This window comes from Myxocyprinus asiaticus, chromosome 14, assembly GCF_019703515.2.
Source record: "Myxocyprinus asiaticus isolate MX2 ecotype Aquarium Trade chromosome 14, UBuf_Myxa_2, whole genome shotgun sequence".
NCBI classification, from domain to species: Eukaryota; Metazoa; Chordata; class Actinopteri; order Cypriniformes; family Catostomidae; genus Myxocyprinus; species Myxocyprinus asiaticus.
Window position 1 is genome coordinate 4,378,195 of NC_059357.1, and position 25,770 is coordinate 4,403,964.

At 40.2% G+C, this 25,770-nt stretch overlaps 1 protein-coding gene across 2 annotated transcripts in view; it reads left to right on the forward strand.

The window, feature by feature from the left end:
* The window catches only part of LOC127451969 (CREB-binding protein-like), a 70,693-nt gene extending 45,348 nt beyond the window's left edge, over window positions 1-25,345 (forward strand). For both annotated transcript variants that reach the window (XM_051717067.1, XM_051717068.1), the window contains exons 15-31: window positions 3,078-3,251; window positions 3,813-3,990; window positions 4,082-4,200; window positions 7,779-8,018; window positions 12,628-12,716; window positions 13,465-13,545; window positions 13,645-13,701; window positions 18,800-18,877; window positions 18,970-19,037; window positions 19,120-19,270; window positions 19,618-19,764; window positions 19,854-19,967; window positions 20,128-20,293; window positions 20,429-20,596; window positions 20,679-20,840; window positions 20,943-21,224; window positions 22,098-25,345. In XM_051717067.1, coding sequence (XP_051573027.1) covers window positions 3,078-3,251; window positions 3,813-3,990; window positions 4,082-4,200; window positions 7,779-8,018; window positions 12,628-12,716; window positions 13,465-13,545; window positions 13,645-13,701; window positions 18,800-18,877; window positions 18,970-19,037; window positions 19,120-19,270; window positions 19,618-19,764; window positions 19,854-19,967; window positions 20,128-20,293; window positions 20,429-20,596; window positions 20,679-20,840; window positions 20,943-21,224; window positions 22,098-24,347 — 4,524 coding nt within the window. In that variant the 3' untranslated portion in view covers window positions 24,348-25,345. The remainder of the gene's footprint in view (window positions 1-3,077; window positions 3,252-3,812; window positions 3,991-4,081; window positions 4,201-7,778; window positions 8,019-12,627; window positions 12,717-13,464; window positions 13,546-13,644; window positions 13,702-18,799; window positions 18,878-18,969; window positions 19,038-19,119; window positions 19,271-19,617; window positions 19,765-19,853; window positions 19,968-20,127; window positions 20,294-20,428; window positions 20,597-20,678; window positions 20,841-20,942; window positions 21,225-22,097) is intronic.
* Window positions 25,346-25,770: the final 425 nt, after the last annotated feature.

Consider the following 25,770-nt stretch of genomic DNA (forward strand, 5'->3'; position numbering starts at 1 on the left):
ATAGTAATATGACAAAAGTAATTATTAATATTCATAACAGAGGTGGGGGACTTGAGTTACATGACTCGAGTCACAAATTTCAGGACTTGCGACTTGCTTGATTGAAATAAGAAAATGACTTTGTTGACTGTCATGCTTCTCTTTTTAGTTTCAGTTCTCCACTTCAAGTCAAAGTCGAGTCTCAAGTCATTCGCTCTCAAGTCAAAGGCAATTTTAATCTGTTATAGAAAAACGTTTAAACAAACAAAGGGAAATCTTCGCTTCAGTTGATATTTGCAGTTCATCATTTTAAAAGAAATGGGTAGCCTAAAAGTCAGTATGCAATATTTTTACATAAAAAAAAAAAAAAAGAACAAATAGTTTAAGCGAACTCACCAGTTAAAATCCAATCCAATCGAAAAATATATTTCCGTATTCACAAAATCTCGACAACTGACCAAGATGGAGAAAAAGTTTTAGTCCTCCGTCACAGTGATGCGAGTGTTGAGCTGTTGCGTTCCGTTGCTGTTCAAGAGGAAATTAAAGGTGGTGTCTCAAAACTGCTAAACTGCCTTACTAGACATCACCTGTGAATGTCTGTCTAGCACATGTTTACATAGAAAAACAATACGGATGGAAGCATTTAATGTGAACAACAGCCCCCATACGCTCAAAGTGCTTCGGTTTTGACACCCAAAAATGCTGTCTACTGAAAAATTAATGTGCAAATGCTGCAAAAGAAAGATTAATGTGCAGATGCTGTCTACTGTATTTAGGCAACTCACTAAGACTTGAGACACAGCCAAAGTCTAACGCCAGTCAGAGGAAATCTGTCATGAATATTCCACTTCAATATCCGCCGCCTCAGTTCACGTAATAGTTTTCATACACAAAACTAATTTTGGTGCTTACGATTGCAAAAAAATGTTGTGTAAAGTAGGTTTGCACTGTCACGTCACTTGTGAATGTAGTGTCTCGTAATGACTTAAAGGTTTTTCATTTTTAATAACTTATTATAAACATTAATGAAATTTTTGTTTCAAAAATAATAATTCTGGCATTAATTAATTCATATGTAAAAATGTATTATAAGCCACGACGGAACCGCCAGCACCACTGATCGGCACCTGAGCAGTTAATGCTGCACAAGCTCAAAATGTGCCAAACGTGACAGACGATCGACCTCCAAAAATAATCTGTTTTGTCTATAAGGACTTTGAATTGGACCGTGTCAATCAAAAAAGATTTGTCAGATGCACTACCTCAAATTTCAATCGACATTTCAAGAACCACAAGGAAAAGTAAATAATTTTGTTATTGATAGATTTCACTAATATCTAGAAAGATTAATGTGCAATTTTTTTTAATTTTTTTTAAGGGTAAATCAAAATAATTATTCACGATTAATCTCATGTTTTGTAATTTTAGCGCTATTAACAACACATTTGAAATTAGCTGACATTTGCCTTTTTTACTCGTTTCTTTTAATGATGGAAAACAATATAAACACCGTTTTAATGTTTATTAGCAGCGTTTCACTCGAGGATATTTTATACTTTTTTAGCTTTTATGATATGATGTTTTTATGATCCTGTCGAGCGTGTGTTCAGCCATGGAGGGATTATAATGCGGCCCCTTCGTTCACAATTTAGTGACAAAGTCTTGGCAAACCTTATTTTCTGCAAATGCAACCAATTTTAGACACAATAATGTAGATTGGATTTTCGTTGCGATTTTGAACATTTTAAGTAACTGAATTTTATTTATTTTATTTGATATTATTTTATTTTCAGATATTAATGTAGCACAGATACACTATATGGCCAAAAGTTTGTGGACACCATACGTGCTTGATGAACATTTGATTTCAAAACCTTAGGCATCAATTTCCCCCTTTGCTGTAATAACAGCTTCCACTCTGTTGGGAAGGCTTTCCACTATACTGTATGTAGTAATATGGCTGCAGTGATTTGCTCTCATTCAGACACAAGGCTATCAGTGAGGTCAGGAACTGATCTTGGTCGATGGGGCCTGACTTACAGTTGCAGTTTCAGTTCACCCCAAAAGTGATCAGTGGGGTTCAGGTCTGGGCTTTGTGCAGGCCAGTCAATTTCTTCCACGCCAGACACAGTAAACCATTTCTTTATGGACCTCACTTTGTTCACAGGGGCATTGTCATGCTGGAACAGAAAAGGGCTATCCCCAAAATTGGAAGCACACAAAGCCCAAGCCATTACATAAAGAAACATTAAGATTTTTCTTTACTGGATGTAATGGAGTAACCAAATTCGTTAATTAGAAGAGGGTGTCCACAAACTTTTGGCCATATAGTGTATGTATATAATATACATGTATGTAAAGATATGTATATAAGTTTCATCTTTTCCAAATATTAACTTTTATTTCTGTTTGGTACTGTGACTTGACTTGATAATTAGCAGGATTTGACTTGCTTGAGGTAAGTGACTGACTTGACTTGCTTGATTTGTCTGCACTGCGACTTGAGACTTGACTCAGACTTTATGGTTAAAACTTGAGACTTGCTTGTGACTTCAACGTGTGTGACTTGCCCCCACCTCTGATTCATAATGTGACTTTCTTGTAAAGACTGACCGATAAGCGATTTGACTGATATTTGGTATAGATATTCACACTTTTCTACTTAGTTATCAGATTTTTACAATTGGGTCTACCATTAAATGTTATTATTATTACTGTTATTATGACAATAATAGTAACAATAGTTAATATTCATTATGTGTGTCTTTAGGACATCTACTTTGTGCATGACATGAGTAATTTTTCCAAAAATTGTTTACAGCCAGATTGTTTCACTTTTAATTACGATCACAATTCCAGTCGGTAGAGATAATTGGTTTGACTAATATTTTGTACAGATTCACACTTTTCTACCTAATTGGTGATCAGGGTCTACCGATGAATGCTTTTATTATTAGTAGTAGAATGACAATAGTAGTAATTACAAATATTTATAATGTGACTTTCTTGTAGAGATTAACCGATAATCGGTTACTTAAAAATAATCTGGTATCAGTCATAAAAAAAACAATGTTGTTCCTGTGTTTTCAACCTGTTAGCTCTCTCAGATGGCTACTAGCGTTGATAACAGAGTTCCCACGCCTGCATCTGTGGCCGAGACCCACTCCCAGCAAGCTTTGCCCGACTTCTCTGGTGCTGAGCCTAAAACTGAGCATCAAGAAGACGAGCAGGAATTTGAGTCCGGGAAAAAACAGCCTAATGTCAAAATGGAGGTCAGTACGGAAATGTAACTTGGTCAATTTGAAAAATGTACTTTTCCTGGTCTTATTGTGCCAGGTTCACAATGTCCACCAAGTTTGTTTTCTTTTGTTCTCTGAAATCTTTTATCAAACTGTTATAACTTTGCCCCTAAAACAACATTATTTTTTAGATGATGTCACCTAGGTCACATGGGCTATTGGTTATTCAATAGACAAATAGCTATTTAGGCATTGATTAGGCTATTTAGGCTACTTTTGAATGTAATTCAGCCTTTCTAATCTCTTGCTTCTAGTTAGGGCAGTAATTTAATAATCAAAATTGGGTGCCAGTGGTGTTTCAGGAGGTGCCCCCTTTTCATGATGAAATTACCGGTAAATAAAATAGAGTCCCGCTGTACATTTTGTTCTCTTTGAATATTTTATTTTACTCAAACATGCCGCATTACCGAAGGAAAATGGGTTTCGATTGGCATTTCACTTTGACTTCAAAGGCATCTAAAACAGTTTTTAGAACATTTAACGTTATATTCTTTGATTCTTTCTTGAGTGTTGTCATTTTTGATGATGTTACAGGATGAAGATGTCAAACCTCCACAAGTGAAGGAGCAGCCGGAGGCTGTAGAACCTAAACTGGAACCGATGGAGACAGAGGAGAAGAAACCAGAGACAAAGACGGAGCCAAAAGAGGAGGAAGTGTCCAGCACCAACAGCACGACGCCAGCCGGTCAATCCACCCAGTCACGAAAGAAAAGTAAAACCTTCGTTCTGAAAGGGTTGAAACCACCTCTTTCAATGTAATATGTTATTTGATAGTCATATAACATCATGATGATCTGTTACAGTATTTAAACCAGAGGAGCTCAGACAGGCGTTGATGCCCACCTTAGAAGCTCTGTATCGGCAAGACCCAGAGTCCCTGCCCTTCCGCCAGCCAGTGGACCCCACTCTACTGGGCATCCCGGTAAATCACTTGAATCCATTTATATGTTCTGTCTTTATTGTTCAGAGACCAACAAAATGTTATCAGGTCATTCCTTTTATGCAGTACTTATCAACTAAAACTTTTATCAAATGAATGCATGAATGGAATAAAGGGTGCACCAGACTTTCATAAATATTCTCTGGTCAGGCTCAGGTACTTACAGGAAGTAAGTTCAGTTTACAAAGTAAATTTTTTCAAGCTCTGTTAAATACACACTGCCTGGCCAAAAAAGAAAAATTGTCGTTAAATAAGCAGATACTTAAGAGCCTATGATTGGATCATTATTGCATGGATCAATACGATTCAGCTGGCAACAATTCTTTTAACCCTAACTGATGCAGTGTGTAGCTTCTCATTTCTTAAATAACCATGTCGGAAGACGTACCCCGTGGTCGTGGAAAAGGTGTTACTGTGTTTCAGAAGGGGCAAATTATTGGCCTGCATCAAGCAAAGAAAACAACTAAGGAGAGCCAGTGAGCTGAAATCACTGGAATTGGGTTAAGATCTGTCCAACGCATTATTAAAACCTGGAAGGATAGTGGTGAACCATCAGCTTCGCAGAAGAAATGTGGTCGGAATAAAATCTTGAATGATCGTGATCGGAGATCACTAAAATGCTTGAAGTCACAGCGTAACAAATCAACAGTAGAACTCACAGCTATGTTTAATAGTGAAAGTAAGAGCATTTGCACATGCACAATGTGACGAGAACTTACAGGATTGGGACTAAACAGCTGTGTGGCCACAAGAAAGCCACTTGTTAGTGAGGCTAATCTGAAAAAACATCTTCAATATGCTAGGGAGCTTAAAGATTGGACTGTGAAGCAATGGGAAAAGGTAATGTGGTCTGAGTCCAGATTTACCCTATCCCAAAGCCATGGGCATATCAGGGTAAGAAGGGAAGCGCATGAAGCGATGCACCAGTCATGCATAGTGCCCACTGTACAAGCCTCTGGATGCAGTGTTATGATCTGGGGTTGCTACAATTGGTCAGATCTAGGCTCAGCAACATTATGCAGCAATAAAATGAAGTCAGCTGACTACCTGAATATACTGAATGACCAGGTTATCCCATCAATGGATTTTTTCTTCCCTGACAGCACAGGCATATTCCAGGACAACAATGCCAAGATTCATCGGCTTAAATTGTGAAAGAGTGGTTTAGGAAGCACGAGGACTCCCGTCATCAATACAGATCTCGGCCAAAAATTAATGCAACTCTGGATGGAAATAAATGTTGTGATGTTGCATAAGTTTGTCGAAACCATGCCACGACGAATGCGCGCCGTAATCAAAGCTAAAGGCTTTGAGTATGCAACTTTTTTTTTTGGCCAGGCAGAGTGTGTGTGTGTGTGTGTGTGTGTGTGTGTGTGTATATATATATATATATGTATGTATATATATATATATATATATATATGTATATATATATATATATATATATGTATGTATATATATATATATATATATACACACACACACGGTTTAAGTCAGTAGTTTACAAAGACCTTAGCCAAATACATTTAAACAATTCCTGACATTTAATCGTAGATAACATTACCTGTCTTAGGTCAGTTAGGATCGCTACTTTATTTTAAGAATGTGAAATGTCAGAATAATAGTAGAGAGAATTATTTATTTCAGCTTTTATTTCTTCCATCACATTCCCAGTGGGTCAGAAGTTTACATGCACTTTGTTAGTATTTGGTAGCATTGCCTTTAAATTGTTTAACTTGGGTCAAACGTTTTGGGTAAGCAGGTTTCACAAGCTTCTCACAATAAGTTGCTGGAATTTTGGCCCATTCCTCCAGACAGAACTGATGTAACTGAGTCAGGTTTGTAGGCCTCCTTGCTTGCACATGCTTTTTCAGTTCTGCCCACAAATTTTTTATCGGATTGAGGTCAGGGCTTTGAGATGGCCACTCCAATACCTTGACTTTGATGTCCTTAAACCATTTTGCCACAACTTTGGAGGTACGCTTGGGGTTATTGTCCATTTGGAAGACCCATTTGCGACCAAGGTTTAACTTCCTGGCTGATATCTTGAGATGTTGCTTCAATATATCCACATAATTTTCCTTCAACATGATGGCATCTATTTTGTGAAGTGCACCAGTCCCTCCTGCAGCAAAGCACCCCCACAACATGATGCTGCCACCCCCATGCTTCACAGTTGGGATGGTGTTCTTCGGCTTGCAAGCCTCACCCTTTTTCTTCCAAACATAATGATGGTCATTATGGCCAAACAGTTCAGTTTTGTTTCATTAGACCAGAGGACATTTCTCCAAAATGTAAGCTCTTTGTCCCCATGTGCACTTGCAAACTGTAGTCTGGCTTTTTTATGGTGGTTTTGGAGCAGTGGCTTCTTCCTTGCTGAGCAGCCTTTCAGGTTATGTCGATATAGGACTCATTTTACTGTGGATATAGATACTTGTAAACCTGTTTCCTCCAGCATCTTCACAAGGTCCTTTGCTGTTGTTTTTCGCACCAAACTTCGTTCATCTCTAGGAGACAGAATGCATCTCCTTCCTGAGCGGTATGATGGCTGCATGGTCACATGGTGTTTATACTTGCATACTATCTTTTGTACAGATGAACGTGGTACCTTCAGGCATTTGTAAATTGCTCCCAAAGATGGACCAGACTTGTGGAGGTCCATAATTTTTTTTTTCTGAGGTCTTGGCTGATTTATTTTTATTTTCCCATGATGTCAAGCAAAGAGGCACTGAGTTTGAAGGTAGGCCTTAAAATACATCCACAGGTACACCTTCAATTCAGTACACCTCCTATTAGAAGCTAATTGTCTAAAGGCTTGACATCATTTTCTGGAATTTTCCAAGCTGATTAAAGGCACAGTTAACTTGGTGTATGTAAACTTCTGACCCACTGGAATTTTGATAGTAATTAAAAGTGAAACAATCTGTATGTAAACAATTTTTGGAAAAAATACTCTTGTCATGCACAAAGTAGATGTCCTAATAGACTTGCTAAAACTATTGTTTGCTAATATGAAATCTGTGGAGTGTTTAAAAAATTTGTTTTAATGACTTCCAACCTAAGTATATGTAAACTTCTGACTTCAACTGTATATCATCAGATGAGGAATGAAAAAAAAAAAACTATCGGTATACATTTTGCAGATAACTGACAGTTCCAAAAAGCAACTATTGGCAATGATTAATCGGTAAAGTAATATATCAGTCTACCTCTATGCATTTTGCAGACACTTTTATCCAAAGTGATTTCCATTGCGTTCGGTGTATACATTTTATCAGCTTGTGTGTTCCCTGGAATCTAACCCATGATCTTAGAGTTGCTAGTGCCACGCTCTACATGTTACATCTGCTCAGACTAAAGGAGTGAAATTATTTTAAATTCACTCTTATGTTCACTTAATTGTGATAAAAGAAAACTGTTATAATTTCCAGTTGTAAAGGTTGTTTAATATTTTATTCAATATGTGAAAACATACAAAGGAATGGCCCTATATTTTTTGGGAGGGTATCTTTACAAGTAGTCTAAAAGTATGAGCTTGTTTTATGTTGTTGTTTTTTTAGGATTACTTTGACATCGTGAAGAACCCCATTGACCTGTCCACCATCAAGAGGAAGCTGGACACTGGTCAGTACCAGGAGCCCTGGCAGTACGTGGACGACATCTGGCTCATGTTCAACAATGCCTGGCTCTACAACCGCAAAACGTCTCGCGTGTACAAGTACTGCTCGAAGCTGGCTGAGGTGTTTGAGCAGGAGATCGACCCCGTCATGCAGGGTCTGGGCTACTGCTGTGGACGCAAGGTAAGAAGTGCTGTCTGAAATCAAATCATCATGACAATAAACTCGGAAAGGAAAAATCATTGTATATAAGTCTTCCAAACAAACTCAGTCTCATACTAATTAACCAAATTGACACTATTTCAGGAGGTGTAGAGTGCAGTTTGCTTTAAATCCACTGTGCAGGTCGCTTATGTTGTGCATTCTTGCTCAATGTTCACTTTTTCACATTCGTGAAATTCCAGATATCTTCAACAATTACAGGTTTATGCATATATGGTCATTTTAGAAAGAGGGCCAGAAACAGATCTGACTCCACTTTCAAGGCCAAGGACAGTGTGAATGCAAAGAGAATTGGGTTCCTTTTCTCTTGGTTCACTTTTTGGTTCACTTAGGGTGCTTTCAAACTGGCAGTTTAGTTCGAAACACAGCACTGTTCGCATGAAAAATTGGTAATGTGAAAGCTGTCATGCGGACCGGGGAGTGCACTGCGGTGCCAAACCTGAGACTACCTGGAGGAGGTGGTCTGAGTTTGGTTGCAATGGAACTGTAGCGCGATTCGCGTGAATGTGAAAGCAACTCGGACTCGGGTGCGCACTCGTTCAGGAAGTAACCTGCGCATGCTTTTAGCCGATGACAATATCTATCTATCTATCTATACACCTTATTAATACTATATATAAATACTATTATTGGTTATAAATGTAGGGTATAATAGGAGATGACAGTGGCAGTAACTTCACCTTAGACACGAGCGTGAGTATGCATGCAGTGTAAACAAAGATGCAAATGAATTCCTTGCAATCAGCTGTCTCCCCCAAAAAAACGCTGTTTGCGAGCAGCAGCAAGCCGCCTTCCCCTGGACATCTGATGAGTTACACCATGAAGCGCACATATACGCAGTTGTCGTTCACTCTGCTGTGCATAATGGCACCAAAATAACAAAAAAACAAAAAGTATGATGAGTCGCATTGTGTTCACCATGCGTGTTTGTGATGACATAAGATGAACGCAAATGGACCGGGGTTCGATAGAATCAAGTGAGTGTGAAACCAGACCAAAGCTGCGGGGGGCACTGGGAACAATCGGACCGCAGCAAACATGCCCAATGTGAAAGCCCCCTTAGGGTGTTTTCACACTTGAGTCCTCTTTAAAAGAACCAAACTCAGACCGCTTTAAGTGAACCAAGAAGCGAACCGAGTGAAAAAGGACCCAGTTCTCTTTGCATTCACATTATCCGTGACCTCTGAATTGGGCTCAGATTTCTTTTTGGTCCACTTGACCCATTACGGGGTCTCAGCCCATTTTGCATTCATACTGTGTTGTTTTTGTGGAACCCAGACCACTTTTTAAAAGAAAAAATTGATCTACCACCACTGGAGTCTGCGAGTTTGAATCCCAAGGGGTGCTGAGTGACTCCAGCCAGGTCTCCAGGCAACCAAATTGGCCCGGTTTCTAGGGAGGGTAGAGTCACGAGGAGGTTACCCCGTGTGATCGCTGTAATGTGGTTCGCTCTCGGTGGGGCGCGTGGTGAGTTGTGCGTCGATGCCGCGGTGGATGACGTGGGCCTCCACGCGCGCTATGTCTCCGTGGAAACGCGCTCAACATGCCACGTGATAAGATGCGCGGATTGACGGTCTCAGACGCAGAGGCAGTTATTATTATGGCTATATTAAATGTAAGGGTACAATTATATCTACATAGTAATTTATGAGATTATTAAACATGTTTAGTACCTTTAAAATGAATAATTAGCAATAGTACAGGTGTCTTTGTTCAATAAAACATATTTTATTGATCTTCTGCATCAAAAAAGAACTGTATTACATAGTGTAAATATATAACATCTTGTTTTTTATAAATTAAAAGGGAAAAGCTGTGCATGAAACTGAATGCATTGTATTGTTATAGTAATAATACTGTATTTAGAGCCAAATTCAAGAAATTAAATCATGGATTATGGTTGATTAGTCGTATTGCCAACAAAAAATGTGATTGATCATTGTTTTATCTATTGACAGCGTCGGGCAACATCCATTAATTGAAAACAATAGTAAAATATTCGTATGGTAATCTCTTATCTGTCACGCGCTATTCCAATGCAGTCTGGTTAAACCCTCGAGTCTTCATTTGCACAGAACACTGAAGAAAGATTTTTGAGTTTGTTTTGTGAGGAGTTTAAATAGTTTTCATCAGCAATTTACTCTGTCATCTCCATAGAAACAGAATAAGCAGCTCGTCATGTCTCCAGAGATCAGGGCTGCAACTAACGATTATTTTGATAATCGACTAATCTATCGATTAATCGACTATTCAGGCGATTATTGCAACGATTAATCATTAGCGCTTAACGGACTATTCAGCTCATGCCTGACTTAAAAGGTTGTATTAAACATGCTTACTAACAATAAAGAGGACAAAATCATCTTTTAAAAATACCTCTAAATGACATTCACTGAATTAAAAGGAAAAAAATGTTTTTTTGTTTTTTTTTTTAAGTTTAATTCATTAAAAAATTCACTGCAAAAAAATCCTATTGTAATCAAGTGTTTTTATCTTGTTTTCCATTTAAATTATCTAAAAATCCTTAAAACAAGATTTACATTGAGAAGATTGAGAACAAAACATTTATTTGAGAAGCAACATACAAGATATTTAGACTTGCTTTCAGAGAATGTATCTAAATGTGTGTATTTTGTATATAAGTGTATTTTTTCACTTGTTCACACTTCTGCCGGTGCAGTAAAGAAAGAATATACTCATAACGAGATACATTTACCTGAGAAACATCATATAAGATAATTAGACTTGCTTTTAGAGAATATATCTTGTATATAAGTAGGCTATTTTAAAATATTTAAATATTAAATATAGTATTCAACATTCTCCAATAACATGTTTTTCTTCTGCAGTATAGCTCCTCAAGTAAATGTACGTTGTTTTAAAGGAGTTTAGATATTATTTTGGAAAACAAGCTAAAAAAGAATAATCAAAATCTTATAATGTTCCAGTGAATAATGAGCTAAGACTACACCCTCTCACCTTAATGTTCACTTCAATCCATCTTTTACTCACAAAAAACAAACTCTCTCTTCTTAATAGAGCTGCGTATTGCTGATATTCTTCACAATAAGTTACATACAGTGATCAGCCGGGTGCAGTTTCGATCTCTCCCCCTTCACATGACTCATAGAAGCGGCGCTGACTGCACAGAGAAATGGCCCACTTCCTTTTATTTGAACTTTACTAAAGGATGTATTAAAGTTATAACACCAGGTTGTTTGCTTTTTAGATGCTCTTGACATGCAAGTTTTACTTAAGTGGAATGCCAGATCCGGCTCTGCTTTATATCACGATGACAGTGCTTCTGTATGTGCTTATTTTTTGACTGTTTGGAAAGTTTGGAGTATGTCTGGACTGTGAGCTCTTTTCTTCCTCTCCTCAATCAGACGCGAGCTACAGTGCTGCTCTCGCACGGCATCAGTTTCATATGATATCATATTACGTTAAATGAGATCAAACGACTATTCGACAACGGAAATTTTTGTTGACAATTTTTTATTGTCGATAACGTCGACTAATCGTTTCAGCCCTACCAGAGATCTTCTATGCTTAGATAAAAATCTCTGCGTTTTACCATAGGAAAGAGCGTAAAGGTCAACTAGCGTGTTACGACAGGAAGTCAAAGTGTGCAGGTACAATACAAATGAATGAGGAGAGCCGTAAACGTACACCTACCTGTCGCAAAATCGTTCTCTTACAAAACAGCAATTTTATCGTAGTAAACTCCACACATAGCTCACTCCAAAATGATTGTTTAGTGCAATACATGTTGAATATTAGCGAACAGGCGGTCAGTTAATTAAATTATTAGCTGTTTATTCAGCGTATTAAAGCTCCTCCATAGACATCCATTCAGAAAGAACGGCCTCTTGACTCCTCGCCAGTGTATCAGCGTTATGCTGTTCAAGGCCAAGCATGAAGGCTCCCCTATATAGAAGGGTTCTGGCATCTCTTCTCTGCACATCATCATTACTGGTGTACGGTAACCTGTCAGTGTCAAACATGTTTGGAATTACACGAAAGGGAGAATCAAGTGAGCCCGGGGCGCTTTGTGTTCAGAATGCACGTTATTAGCGAACCGAATCGCAGGCAGCAAGCGAACCGTACTCCGACCACCTCCCGAGATGGTCTCAGTTCAGTTCGCTTTAAAGAGGTCTGAGATCGTTTGGATTGTTCACATATGGGCCAAAAATCCCGCAAACCACGCTCAGACCCCTAAAACGGACCGTGTGAAAACACCCTTAAAGAGCAAAAAGGCCCTAAACGTGCACAAAAAAAGTTTTTGCATCTGTATTTTTAATAGTTTTTCTATGTAAACATGTTCTAGACAGATGTCTTTGACTGTTGCACCAAATCTCACTGTTTTATTTTTCATCTCGCACAGGAGTGCCACGTCTTTTAGATGGTTTTTTTGTGTAGCGTCTAGCTAATTTAGCGCAAGCACGTGTTTGGCTTAGCAGCCCCTTAGTCATTGAAAAGAAAGCATTTGTGAATATAAAATACATTTATAACCAATTGTGCTTTAAAGAAATGCTCCTTTAATTTTGTTTCCACATCTCTTACTCTGAAGTTCGAGTTTTCACCTCAGACACTTTGCTGCTATGGCAAACAGCTCTGCACCATCTCCAGAGACGGCACATACTACAGCTACCAAAACAGGTAATGAACGGCATGATCAGTGGTGTGAGAAATGGGGAGGTAAGAGTTACAGAATTGGACAGTGATGCACTGAAATAAGACTCATTATCTAAAGCACTATGTAGGTTTCTCTTGGTTGACCACTTGTTGTTCACATGCAAGTCATAAAATCAAACTTACAGGTTAAGCGTAATACTTCATAGATACATTTTGCAGGGTTTGAACACGCAACCTTTGAGTTACCAGCCCAGCTCTTTAACCGATAGGCTACACCACCCCGAGTTAGTAAATTCAGTTACTTGTGAACTTCTTAAAGCAATAATACTCCAGCTGCTAGTATTTGTTTAAATCATTAAGATTTTGCAGATGATCATAAAATAGTATGACTGAAAGAACTGCATCCTTTTTCCATAATGCAAGTGTCTTCTGTGTGACATCAGTGCATGCATTTCATCTCAGTCACATTGCACTCGCGTACTGTCTGGTGCCTTTTTTTGTTTCTACAAAAGATTCAAGATCGTACCATACCAAAGGAAAGTGTCTACACTCTGCATGACATAACATCATGTCAGTATCCATCATTGGTCTTCATGTGAAAGTGTAGCACGTTCATTTGTGTTTGAATGCTCTGCTCGGCCTGTCTGCTGTGTGTTGTGTTTGTACTCGACTCGTTCTGTGCTCTTGTGCTGTGATGCTGTCCGTGTGCCAGTTTGCCTGTTCTCTTGTGTGCTGCGTCCAGTTCACCCAAATATGGCCTTGTTGCCGACAGGTATCACTTCTGCGAGAAGTGCTTCAACGAGATCCAGGGCAATAGCGTCACCCTGGGAGATGACCCGGCGCAGCCGCAGACGTACGTATCTCTCTCTTCAGTTACATTAAAAGTATCCTGAAGAATGAGTTGTACATATGTTTATTTCTGGAGTTAAATGAATGTTGTGTCTCTCTCCAGTATGATATCTAAGGAGCAGTTTGAGAAGAAGAAAAACGACATGTTGGACCCTGAGCCGTAAGTGTCATCATTTAAATGCTCTTTTTAACCCAGTGGGTTGGTTTGTGGGTATGCTATGAATGGCATACTACCATACTGCTGATACTAATACTGCAGTATACCATGCACTGTACTTTCTGTATGCATCGAATACCCAGACTACCTACTGTATTTGCCTAAATGTGCAGTATTACCAGAATGTACTAGGAATGCGTACAAGTATTCGATTAATTGAGTACTCGTTCAGCTTTAAATATTCGACTAGTAAAAACACTACTCGAATATTTCAGTTTGACTTTGCCTTGCCATGGTCAACAATAAAAATGCTTCTCTCACCTCAATCTTGCCAGATGTTGTTAACGGAATAGTTGACCCAAACATTTTAATTCTGTGATTATTATTTAGTCATTTTTGGATCTTAATGATGTTGTTCATGCATAGTACTTATGCATAGTTTATTTATTTATTTATTTTCATTAGAAAAACAGGTTCAAAGGTTTAAGGTTGAATTTAAAATCTAAATGTCAAGTAATTGATTACTCGTTTTTTGGTGTGTTAAGAGTACTTGACTACAAAATTACTTGAAATGCCCATCCCTAGAATTCACAGCTTGAAATATTGTTTGCCACAATGCAGTGCACTCAAGAAAACGTTTTATTCCAGGATTTTTCGGAAACATCATGTAAATGAGAACGGCAATTTTGCCATTTAAGCGATTAAAGGCAAGCGCCCATAAAATGCCGTTTATGTGTTCATATAAACACATAAGCAGCGTTCTTACAGGTTTTTGAAGTGTGTTAATGTGCATGAACAGACCAGATAACAAACGTCATAGGATGAAGCCCAACAAGTCAACACAGCAGAAAGAATTAAACATTTCTGGGAGTGCACTGAGAAAATCACATGCACTATAAATTATATCCATTTATACACGCCAGTGTAAAATATAGAATGTCCCTTACGTGCTCTTACATTGGGGGAAACCCCACTATTGAAGCACAGTACCATAAAGTAAATAAACACAGCAACATCTTTGGACTATCTGGAAATAAAGCGAAACAACAGAGAATTAAATAGCGACGTCTTCCTTGGATGCCATGTTTATTATATACACAAGCTTTGCAGGGAAATTACGTTTCTGTGGAGAAAGCTGCTCACTGACGAAGCTGCATATATACTGGAATAAAGATTACACCTCTTATAAAGTGCACGTAAATGGGAACGCCACTTTCTTGCAATAAGCAGATTTCTCGCAATACGCCGCTTTCTGGTGTCTATGTAAACATAGTAATTTTTACACAAAAGTGGAATAAAAATGTAAAATAACCATTACTATTTCTGAGATAACTCCCACGGTCATGGAAAACCTGAAAATACTGTGCATCCGGAAAGTATTCACAGCGCTTCACTTTTTCCACATTTTGTCATGTTACAGCCTTATTCCAAAATGGATTAAATTCATTATTTTTCCTCAACATTCTACAAACAATACCCCATAATGACAACGAGAAAGAAGTTTGTTTGAAATCTTTGCAAATTTATTAAAAATAAAAAATGGGAAAAAATCACATGTACATAAGTATTCACAGCCTTTGCTCAATACTTTGTTGAAGCACCAATTACAGCCTCAAGTCTTTTTGAGTACGATGCTACAAGCTTGGCACACCTATTTTTGGGCAGTTTCTACCATTCTTTGCAGGACCTCTCAAGCTCCATCAGGTTGGATGGGGAGCGTCGGTGCACAGCCATTTTCAGATCTCTCCAGAGATGTTCAATCGGGTTCAAGTCTGGGCTCTGGCTGGGCCACTCAAGGACATTCACAGAGTTGTCCCGGAGCCACTCCTTTGTTATCTTGGCTGTGTGCATAGGATCGATGTCCTGTTGTAAGATGAACCTTCACCCCAGTCTGAGGTCCAGAGCGCTCTGGAGCAGGTTTTCATCAAGGATGTCTCTGTACATTGCTGCATTCATCTTTCCCTCGATCCTGACTAGTCTCCCAGTTCCTGCCGCTGAAAAACATCCCCACAGCATGATGCTGCCACCACCATGCTTCACTGTAGGGATGGTATTGGCCAGGTGATGAGCGGTGCCTGGTTTCCTCCAGACATGACGCTTGCCATTCAGGCCAAAGAGTTCAATCTTTGTTTCATCAGACCAGAGAATTTTGTTTCTCATGGTCTGAGAGTCCTTCAGGTGCCTTTTGGCAAACTCCAGGCGGGCTGTCATGTGCCTTTTACTGAGGAGTGGCTTCCGTCTGGCCACTCTACCATACAGGCCTGATTGGTGGAGTGCTGCAGAGATGGTTGTTCTTCTGGAAGGTTCTCCTCTCTCCACAGAGAAATGCTGGAGCTCTGTCAGAGTGACCATCGGGTTCTTGGTCACCTCCCTGACTAAGGCCCTTCTCCCCCGATCGCTCAGTTTGGCCAGGCGGCCAGCTCTAGGAAGAGTCCTGGTGGTTCCAAACGTCTTCCATTTATGGATGATGGAGGCCACTGTGCTCATTGGGACCTTCAATGCTGCAGAAATGTTTCTGTACCCTTCCCCAGATCTGTGCCTCGATACAATCCTGTCTCGGAGGTCTACAGACAATTCCTTGGACTTCATGGCTTAGTTTGTGCTCTGACATGCACTGTTAACTGTGGGACCTTATATAGACAGGTGTGTGCCTTTCCAAATCATGTCTAATCAACTGAATTTACCACAGGTGGACTCCAATCAAGTTGTAGAAACATCTCAAGGATGACCAGTGGAAACAGGATGCACCTGAGCTCAATTTTGAGTGTCATGACAAAGGCTGTGAATACTTATGTACATGTGATTTGTGTTTTTCGGTTTTTATTTTTAATAAATTTGCAAAGATTTCAAACAAACTTCTTTCACGTTGTCATTATGGGGTATTGTTTGTAGAATTTTGAGGAAATAATGAATTTAATCCATTTTGGAATAAGGCTGTAACATAACAAAATGTGGAAAAAGTGAAGCGTTGTGAATACTTTCCGGATGCACTGTATCAGAATATTTGGATAAAAAAAGACGTGGTCATGTAATTTTCTAAAGTGTATATAATTTTTTCTAGTTTTGCACAGCTCTAAAATATTTGATAGGCTAGAAATTGCTCTTTGTGGGTTCATTTTCTTTTTAAAATCCTTATTTCTAGTCCTCTGCAAAATTCCTTTTATTCTGCTGACACCCTTGAAATGTTTTTAAAAAAAAGTCAGCCTGGAATCAGTTTCAGGGAATTTTAGTAAAAATGTATCTTCAATATCTTATACACAGTTGCAATCAAAATTATTCAACTCCCCTGACCAGCAATACATTCTGGTGATGTGAATTAAAACACATCAACTAAAATCTCAGTAAACAGTCAAAGTAAGTTTTTAATACACATTTGAGTGATTTTGAGAACAAAGAGTTCAGTTTACCCACATTTTAAAATAAAAAATAACTAATTCTCTCCACAAATGTCATGTCAAAAATATTCAACCCCCAAAGTCAATCATTTGTGGAGCATACTTTTATCCTTAATAACAGCAAATAAATGTTTCAGGTAAGTGTTCTCGGGCTTCGGACACCTCTCTATTAGAATTTTTACACAAATCTTATGAGCAAAAGTTTCCAGCTCACTGACATTCTTTGGTTTCTGTGCTGCCACTGCTTCCTTGAAATCCCAACAAAGGTTTGCAATGGGATTTTAATGATGGACTGAAAGGGCCATTTAAGGACATTCCACGACCTATCCCTGAACCAGATTTTGGAAAACTTGGATGTATCCTTGGTGTTATTGTCTTGCTGGAAAGTCCAGTGATCACCGAGCTTCAGTTTACACACTGAAGGCATCACATCTTTGCCAAAATGGCCTGATACCTGAAAGAATCCATGGTGTCAGTCACATAGTCAGGATAGCCGTTTCCTGCAGCCGCAAAACACCCCCATAACAGGACTGACCCACCTCCATGCTTGACTGTGGGGATGCTGTCGTTCTTGTCATCACCTTGTCATCTTACTCGAGACATACTACTGACCCATGGGTGTAAAACTCATTTTCAGTTTAGTGTCATACGTCTGTAAAACCTTCTTCCAGGACTCCACAGGTCTTTCCTAATTACTTCTTGAATATTTAAGTCAACATTTCCCTTGGTGAAGTTTTGCTTTCTTCCACACCCCAAGAAGGTTGCTGTTGTACCATATTTAAAAAAATGTATGAATGTTGCTGCCAACTTTGTCTATTGGAAACTGAAGTGCCTTGGAAATGTACTTTTAGCCATGACCTTTCTTGTGTAATGAAATAATCTCCTCTATTAGCTTTTGACAGCTTATTTTTAATTGCATTTTTTGCATAGAAATAAATTTTTGCTTACAACGCTAAACTTAAATTAAAAACTTAAGTGCCATTGCAGATTGATGACTTAATTTTGTTTTAAACAATTACTTGTGTAGCCTTACATATTTAAGAAACAGCTACATGCAGTAGGGGTTGAATAATTATGACATGGCTGTATTTAAAAAAATCCTGCTATTTAGAAATATTAGGTTATATATTCACACTATGACTTTGAATGTGTCACTCAACTGATATAGATGTAATGTTTAAAAATTTTGGGTCATCAGAAAAGCTTACCTTTGTAAATCCTTACTGTCTTGGGGGGGGGTTGAATAATTTCGATTGCAACTGTAGGTTTTTAGTTGTTTTTTTTATAATTTAACCTGCGCTTTGCCTTGAAAATCCATAGAAGATCCATTTCGTCATATAAACTGGATTGGCTTAAAAAGCAAACCAATAGAAATCCTTATCCAGTAATCACATAATGTGAGAAGTTACGGAAAAGTCATGCAGATTGGATTAATAAGTGTTGGAACCTTGATAACTGCACGCCACTCACTGAAATAAACAAGCAGCGTAGTGAGGTCATTTGATAGTGTAGCATGTTTGAAACATTTCTTTGCATACTGTTTCACATACTATTTGTAAAATAATTGTATGCAGTAATACAGTGTACACTGCAGTTTGCGGTTAAGCAGTACACTAGTATTCCATTCCAAACATAACCAAAGTTGCATGAATTAATATGACAATGCAAGTCAAAATTGTGAGTTTAACACCTACTTTCCTCAACAGTTTTGTTGAATGTAAAGACTGTGGCCGTAAGATGCATCAGATCTGTGTGCTGCATTATGATGTCATCTGGCCATCAGGGTAAGAGTTAAATCCTTATACTTGCCTGCAGTTTACTATGAAATCATACAAAGTATTTGCTTCCTACAGCTGCTGTTTTTCTCTCACAACAGTTTCATCTGTGGCAACTGTCTGAAGAAGACTGGCAAAACAAGAAAGGAGAACAAGTTTTCTGCTAAAAGTGAGTACTTGTGTACCTGATTGCCTCTCTGTTGCTGTTTATTGCAAAGTGAAGTAAACCCTGTTTGTGCGTTTCTCATCAGGGTTACAGAGCACTAGACTGGGCACGTACATTGAAGACCGGGTGAATAAGTTCTTGAAAAGGCAGAATCACCCTGAGGCTGGAGAGGTGTTTGTACGGGTGGTCGCTAGCTCGGATAAGACTGTAGAGGTCAAACCCGGGATGAAATCCAGGTACGGTCATTCATGAAAATGGATTATTGCAGTATTTCAATGATCTGAAGACCCATTGATAGAGTTCTTGTACTGAAATCCATTAGAATATGTATTATAGAAATTGAATTGTTCATTTTTTCCACTTACACTTTAATAACTTGATGTGTTGACAAATGAAACAGAATTAAAATGTACTCCGGTACTTGATATTGTCTTTATTTTCTTCTTCTTTGAAATAACATGCGCTGATGAATCATGCACAATAACACCAGCAACGTGTATTAATAAAGTAAATTGAAGTTTTTTTGTATGCCATGTACCAGAGTTGAAAGATGCTGATTTTGCATTGCATATTTTCGCTGCAGGTTTGTTGACTCGGGAGAGATGTCAGAAAGCTTTCCCTACAGAACCAAAGCACTTTTTGCATTTGAGGAGATTGATGGAGTGGATGTGTGTTTCTTCGGAATGCATGTTCAGGAATATGGATCCGAATGTCCTTTCCCTAACACCAGGTAGCATTGTGCAAATACTGATCAGTCAGTTAATCAAGTCTTGAACAGGTTAAATTGACTGATTCCCTGTCTTGTATTTTTCTTTCCAGACGGGTATACATATCATATCTCGACAGTATTCACTTCTTCAAGCCTCGTTTGCTAAGAACTGCAGTTTACCATGAAATTCTCATTGGTTATCTGGAGTATGTTAAGAAACTTGGGTAAGTTTTGAACCACTTTGAACGTACTGAACACACTTGAAATTATCTGTACTTTCACTTATATGCATTACAATAAACAGCATTTGTAGTTTTATTCACTATGGATCTCTAGTTGTGTTCGCTATACACTAATTGATGTGATTTTTTTCCCCATATGCAGGTATACGACAGGCCATATTTGGGCCTGCCCACCCAGTGAAGGGGACGACTACATCTTCCACTGTCATCCTCTTGATCAGAAGATTCCCAAGCCCAAGAGACTCCAGGAGTGGTACCGCAAAATGCTGGACAAGGCCTTTGCAGAACGAATCATTCATGACTATAAGGTATGTTTATTAATGGCTTTAAACATGTTTTCACTGGTATCAGTTTTTTAGGTAGGTCTGTTTCCATTCACAATATTTTGAACATCAGACTGTTACAATTATGACTCGCCGACTGACTCGCTGTGTGTTATGCAGGACATATTTAAGCAGGCCACAGAGGACCGACTGACAAGTGCCAATGAGCTGCCCTATTTTGAGGGTGATTTTTGGCCCAATGTTTTAGAGGAGAGCATCAAGGAGCTGGAACAGGAAGAAGAGGAAAGGAAGAAAGAGGAGAATACGGCCTCTGTTGAGACAACAGAGGTAAGTCAGGGAGCAAAGCGATTTGAAGGAGTATGTAGAGTAACGCTAAGCCTTTTATTAAAAATATCTTGGTTTTCCACAGGGAACTCAAGCCGACAGCAAGAACGCCAAAAAGAAGAACAATAAAAAGACTAACAAAAACAAAAGCAGCATGAGCCGCGCCAACAAAAAGAAGCCTGGGATGCCGAATGTAGCTAATGATCTCTCCCAGAAGCTTTATGCAACGATGGAGAAGCACAAAGAGGTCGGGCCAGTTTGTTGAAAACATTTTCACCCAGAAAGCCATTTATATTACTCGGAATTGTTTTAACGCTGACCAGATTACCTATTGCTTCCTCAAATCCAGGTCTTCTTCGTGATCCACCTGCATGCTGGTCCAGTGGTCAACACCCTCCATTCTATCATGGACCCTGACCCGCTTCTCACCTGTGATCTGATGGATGGACGTGATGCTTTCCTGACACTGGCCAGGGACAAGCACTGGGAGTTCAGTTCCCTTCGCCGCTGCAAATGGAGCACAATGTGCATGCTGGTAGAGCTACACAATCAGGGCCAAGACCGATTCGTCTACACCTGCAATGAGTGCAAGCACCATGTTGAGACACGCTGGCATTGTACCATCTGTGAGGTTAGTCCCTTCTTTATTGATTTGACAGAATAACTTGCCATTGTTTGCCAATTTTTATGTAAATCTTTCATATTTTTTTTAAATAGTCAAAAGACATGGTAATTCCTTATGACCTGTCCTTAGTAGACACTATGTCAGTGCTATTCATTTCTATTCTTCAAGAGCCACTTTCCTGCTGAGTTTAGTTCCAACTCTAATTAAACACACCTGAACCAACTAATCAAGGTCTTTGGGATTACTTGAAAATTACAGTCAGGTGTGTTACAGCAGGGTTGAAACCAAACTCTGCAGGAAAGGGGCTCTCCAGGAGTAGAAATGAAGACTCAGTAAATTTGCACAATGCTACCTGGTATTAGGAAAAGGATATTCGGATCCATATTCCTGACCATGCATTCCGAAGGAACATGCATCCACTCCAATCTCCTCAAATGCAAAAAGTGCTTTGGTTTCTCCAACGAAAATATGCAATGCAAAATCAGCATCTTTCAACTTTCATGGTATTCAAAAAAACTTCAAATTACTTTATTAAAACACGTTGCTGGTCTTATTGTACATGATTTATCAGCACATGTTATTTCAAAGATGAAGAAAAAAAAAGGCTATCAAAAAAGGACACAAGACGCTAGAGGGTGGTGTAAGCTAGTGGTTAAAGATCAGAGCTGGCAACTAGAAGGTTGCAGGTTTAAACCTCTCAAGGGTTGAACCTTGTGTTAGGACCATGGAGCTGAACCTGTAGCTTAAAATACAATGCCTTTCAAAGTGAAGTAGCATAAACGTTCCAACGGCCAAGGTCATGTAGTTTTAAATGAAGATTATATTTGATTATTCCAGAAAAAAACTAAAACATTAATTCTGCTTCTGATCTTATTCCAGGACTATGATCTATGCAATAACTGCTACAACTCCAAGGGCCATGAGCACAAAATGGTGAAGTGGGGTTTGGGCCTGGATGACGACAGCAACAACCCGGGTGGCGAGGCCAACAAGAGCCCACAGGAGAGTCGACGCCTCAGCATCCAACGCTGCATCCAGTCGCTGGTGCACGCCTGCCAGTGCCGCAATGCAAACTGCTCACTGCCATCCTGCCAGAAGATGAAGCGAGTGGTGCAGCACACCAAGGGCTGCAAGCGCAAGACCAACGGAGGCTGCCCTGTCTGCAAGCAGCTCATTGCATTGTGCTGCTACCACGCCAAGCACTGCCAGGAGAACAAGTGCCCCGTACCCTTCTGTCTCAATATTAAGCAAAAGTTGCGGCAGCAGCAGATTCAGCAGCGCCTGCAGCAGGCGCAGATGATGCGACGCCGCATGGCACTCATGCAGTGTAGAGGAATGCCTCAGAGTCTGCCCTCCCCAACTACCTCAGGAGGTCCCGGGACGCCCAACTCTCAGCAGCTGCAGCAACCTCATACACCCCAAACCGCTCAGTCAATAGCCAACCAGCCACAGCAGACGCATCAGAATGTGGGGGGAATGGTGCAATCTTTCCCCAGCCAACCCCCTACACCAGGGTCCCAGGGTAAGTCAGGGCCGCAGTCCTCACCTCTGCCCCAGCAGCAGTCTCCCCTGCCCATGCCCCCTCAACAACAGCCTCAGCCCTCACCACAGCAACACCCGCAGCAGGCTGCAATGAAGGTTGCAAGACAAATAGAGATGATGACCAAAGTTAAGCAGCAGCAGCAGCAACAACAACAACAACCGCCTCCACAGCAAGATTACAGAATGAATATGAATGGCATGCCGATGAATCAACAGCGCATGATGGATCCCATGCAGATAATGGGCCCACGTGGTCCTCAAGTGGTTCAGAGCATGCAGCCCAGCCAGTGGAGACCTGGCATGCAAGGGCAAATGCAGAATCCGCAGGCACCTCCAACGCAGCAAGTGCCCCCACCGCAGATGGCGATGGCACCTCAGCAGCCTCAGGTAACGCAGACGCCCCAACAGCCCCCGATGATGCAGCGCTCCATGATGCAGCAGCCACGGCAGATGCAAAGCGTCATGCCTCCGCAGCAGGTGCCTCCACAAGCCCCAACGCCAGGCATGCAGCAAAGAGGGGTGGCCAACAGTATCGCCCCAGGAGCGCTGCAGGACCTGCTGCGCACTTTAAAGTCGCCAAGTTCCCCGCAGCAGCAACAGCAGGTCCTCAATATCCTCAAGTCAAACCCCCATCTCATGGCGGCATTCATCAAACAGCGGACGGCGAAATACCAGGCCAGCCAGCCGCAGCAACCACAGCAGAACCCGCAGGCCATGCTTGCAGGTCAGCCGGGAATGCAGAACATGGCCACCATGCAGGCCGGGGCTGTGCAGCGACCTGGCATGCCTCCTCAGCAACCTCAGCCTGCTGCTACACAAGCCATGGCTAACCTCGGACCCCAGGGACAAATGATGAACGCCGCACACAATGGAAACCAGCAGATGTTCCGCCGGCAGCTCATGCGACAGATGCAGCAGCAGCAACCAGGCATGCCTCCAGGACAAGTGAGATTCCAGCAACCTCAAGGGGCGGCAAGTTACTCTCAAATCCGTATGCAGCAACAGATGGCAATGCAGGGAGGCACTGTCCCCATGGGTCAGATGACACCTATGGCACAGATGAGCCAGACTGGCATGAGCTTGGAAGCCCAGCAGACTATGCTACAACAGCGCATGCTGCATCAGCAGCAACAACAACAGCAACAGCAGCAAATGCTGAAGCAGCAGATGGGCTCACCAGCACAAGCAGCTTCCATGAGCCCACAACCCCACATGCTTGCAGGACAGCCACAGGGAGCTCACCTGTCCGGACCAGCCATGGCTAATGTGTTGGGCAGCCAAGTGAGGTCACCTGCTCCTGTGCAATCGCCCCGCCCTCCCTCCCAACAGCCGCCACATTCCAGCCTGTCCCCACGCATGCAGCCTCAACCCTCCCCGCAGCACGTTGCCATGCACTCTGGCTCTTCACACCCCGGCCTGGCAGGGCCTATGTCAGGCCCCATGGACCAGGCACACCTGTGCACCCCTGAACAGAGTGCAATGCTTCCACAGCTGAACACGCCAAATCGCGGAGGGCTGACCAACGACTTAAGTATGGTTGGCGACACCACGGGAGACACATTAGAAAAGTTTGTAGAGGGATTGTAGCATTATGAGACATTCTATGAGGATAAAGGTGTGTTTTCTACACAAGTTGTACTGAAATTAGAGACGTTGACCTAAAGACGACTAAATAATGGACTGTAAAAGGTTTACACAACTAATGGACTGCTTTTTCTTCCTTGTTGGAAGGATTGAAATTACTGTTTAAAGAGCAGAAACACAAAGGGTTTTTTCTGGGAGGGGTGTTCAGTCTTGAAACTCAATCCTGGTCTATGCGTTACGTTTTTAATTATTTTTGTTTTTTTGTTGTTTTTGTTCTGGGGAGGGGTGTTATTTTGAGCAATGGACTTTTTAATGGAATTTATCAAGGCAAAATATTTGATTTTATTATATAAAACTTTCATTTTGTATGTTTGCAAACTGAGATGCATTTTTTGTGTGTTTAGGGACTGTAAGATAATTGATGTGGAATTTGGATCTGGAGAAATCCTCATTCCGATCTGATACGTATTCACATTTACCAGGCTTGGAAAAGGACATGCAGCCTTTTTCTCTCCAAACTGTGGAGTTTGTACAGAGGACCTGTATTCATTTGTACAGAAAGGAGCTTGGCTACTGCACACACACACACACACACGTACACACACACACGTACACATGTGAGCAAATTGTGAAAAATGCTCTTTATTTTTCAAGGTGCCGAAATGCATTTAATTTATTGGCCTGGATTTAGTAGTTGTCGCTTAATGTAGGACACAAGTTCCTCTTGTTTTCTCTGTTTGATCTCTGAAACATCTGATGTCTCCTCCCCCTCGCGTATGAGAGCGGAGCTTCGTCTGACTGCTGATTTGTTCAAAGAGTTCTTCAGTTTTTTCTCCTCCATGAAACTTGAATTGAAGGTGAACAATTCTTTAATTTAAATCATGCAGCTTGATGACAATGTAAATAAAAGGAAAAAAGATTGAGATCACTGTATAAACTGGTTAAGAACTCATTTCGTACTTATATACCATATTGTTAAATAAACTGTGTGCAACAGACAATGTCTCTTGTGACTTAATATGTGTATTGTCTGATTTCTGACAATAGGATGAGATTGTAAATTGAAACTAGGGTTGGGCAAAATACTCATTAAATCGATATACCAGTTTCTATAGCGATTATTCAAAATGCTACCACATGATAGAGAATGTGCATTCCAATTGAAGACTCCATTACAGTTAACTTACATGTTATGCGTCATTATTTACTTTTGCATTCAAATTTGCCTTTTTTACTTAAAAGAGAGAAGCTTCATATTTTTGCCTTAAATGCTTAGTAGAGTAATAACTCAATAAAAATATGTTATAGATTTTGTTGTTTTTTTAATAAAGGACAATATTCCATTACTTTGGACATTGTTTTACATCAAAAACGTTTTTTTAAAAAATCAAATTAAATTTATAATACAGTACTGTGCAAAAGTCTT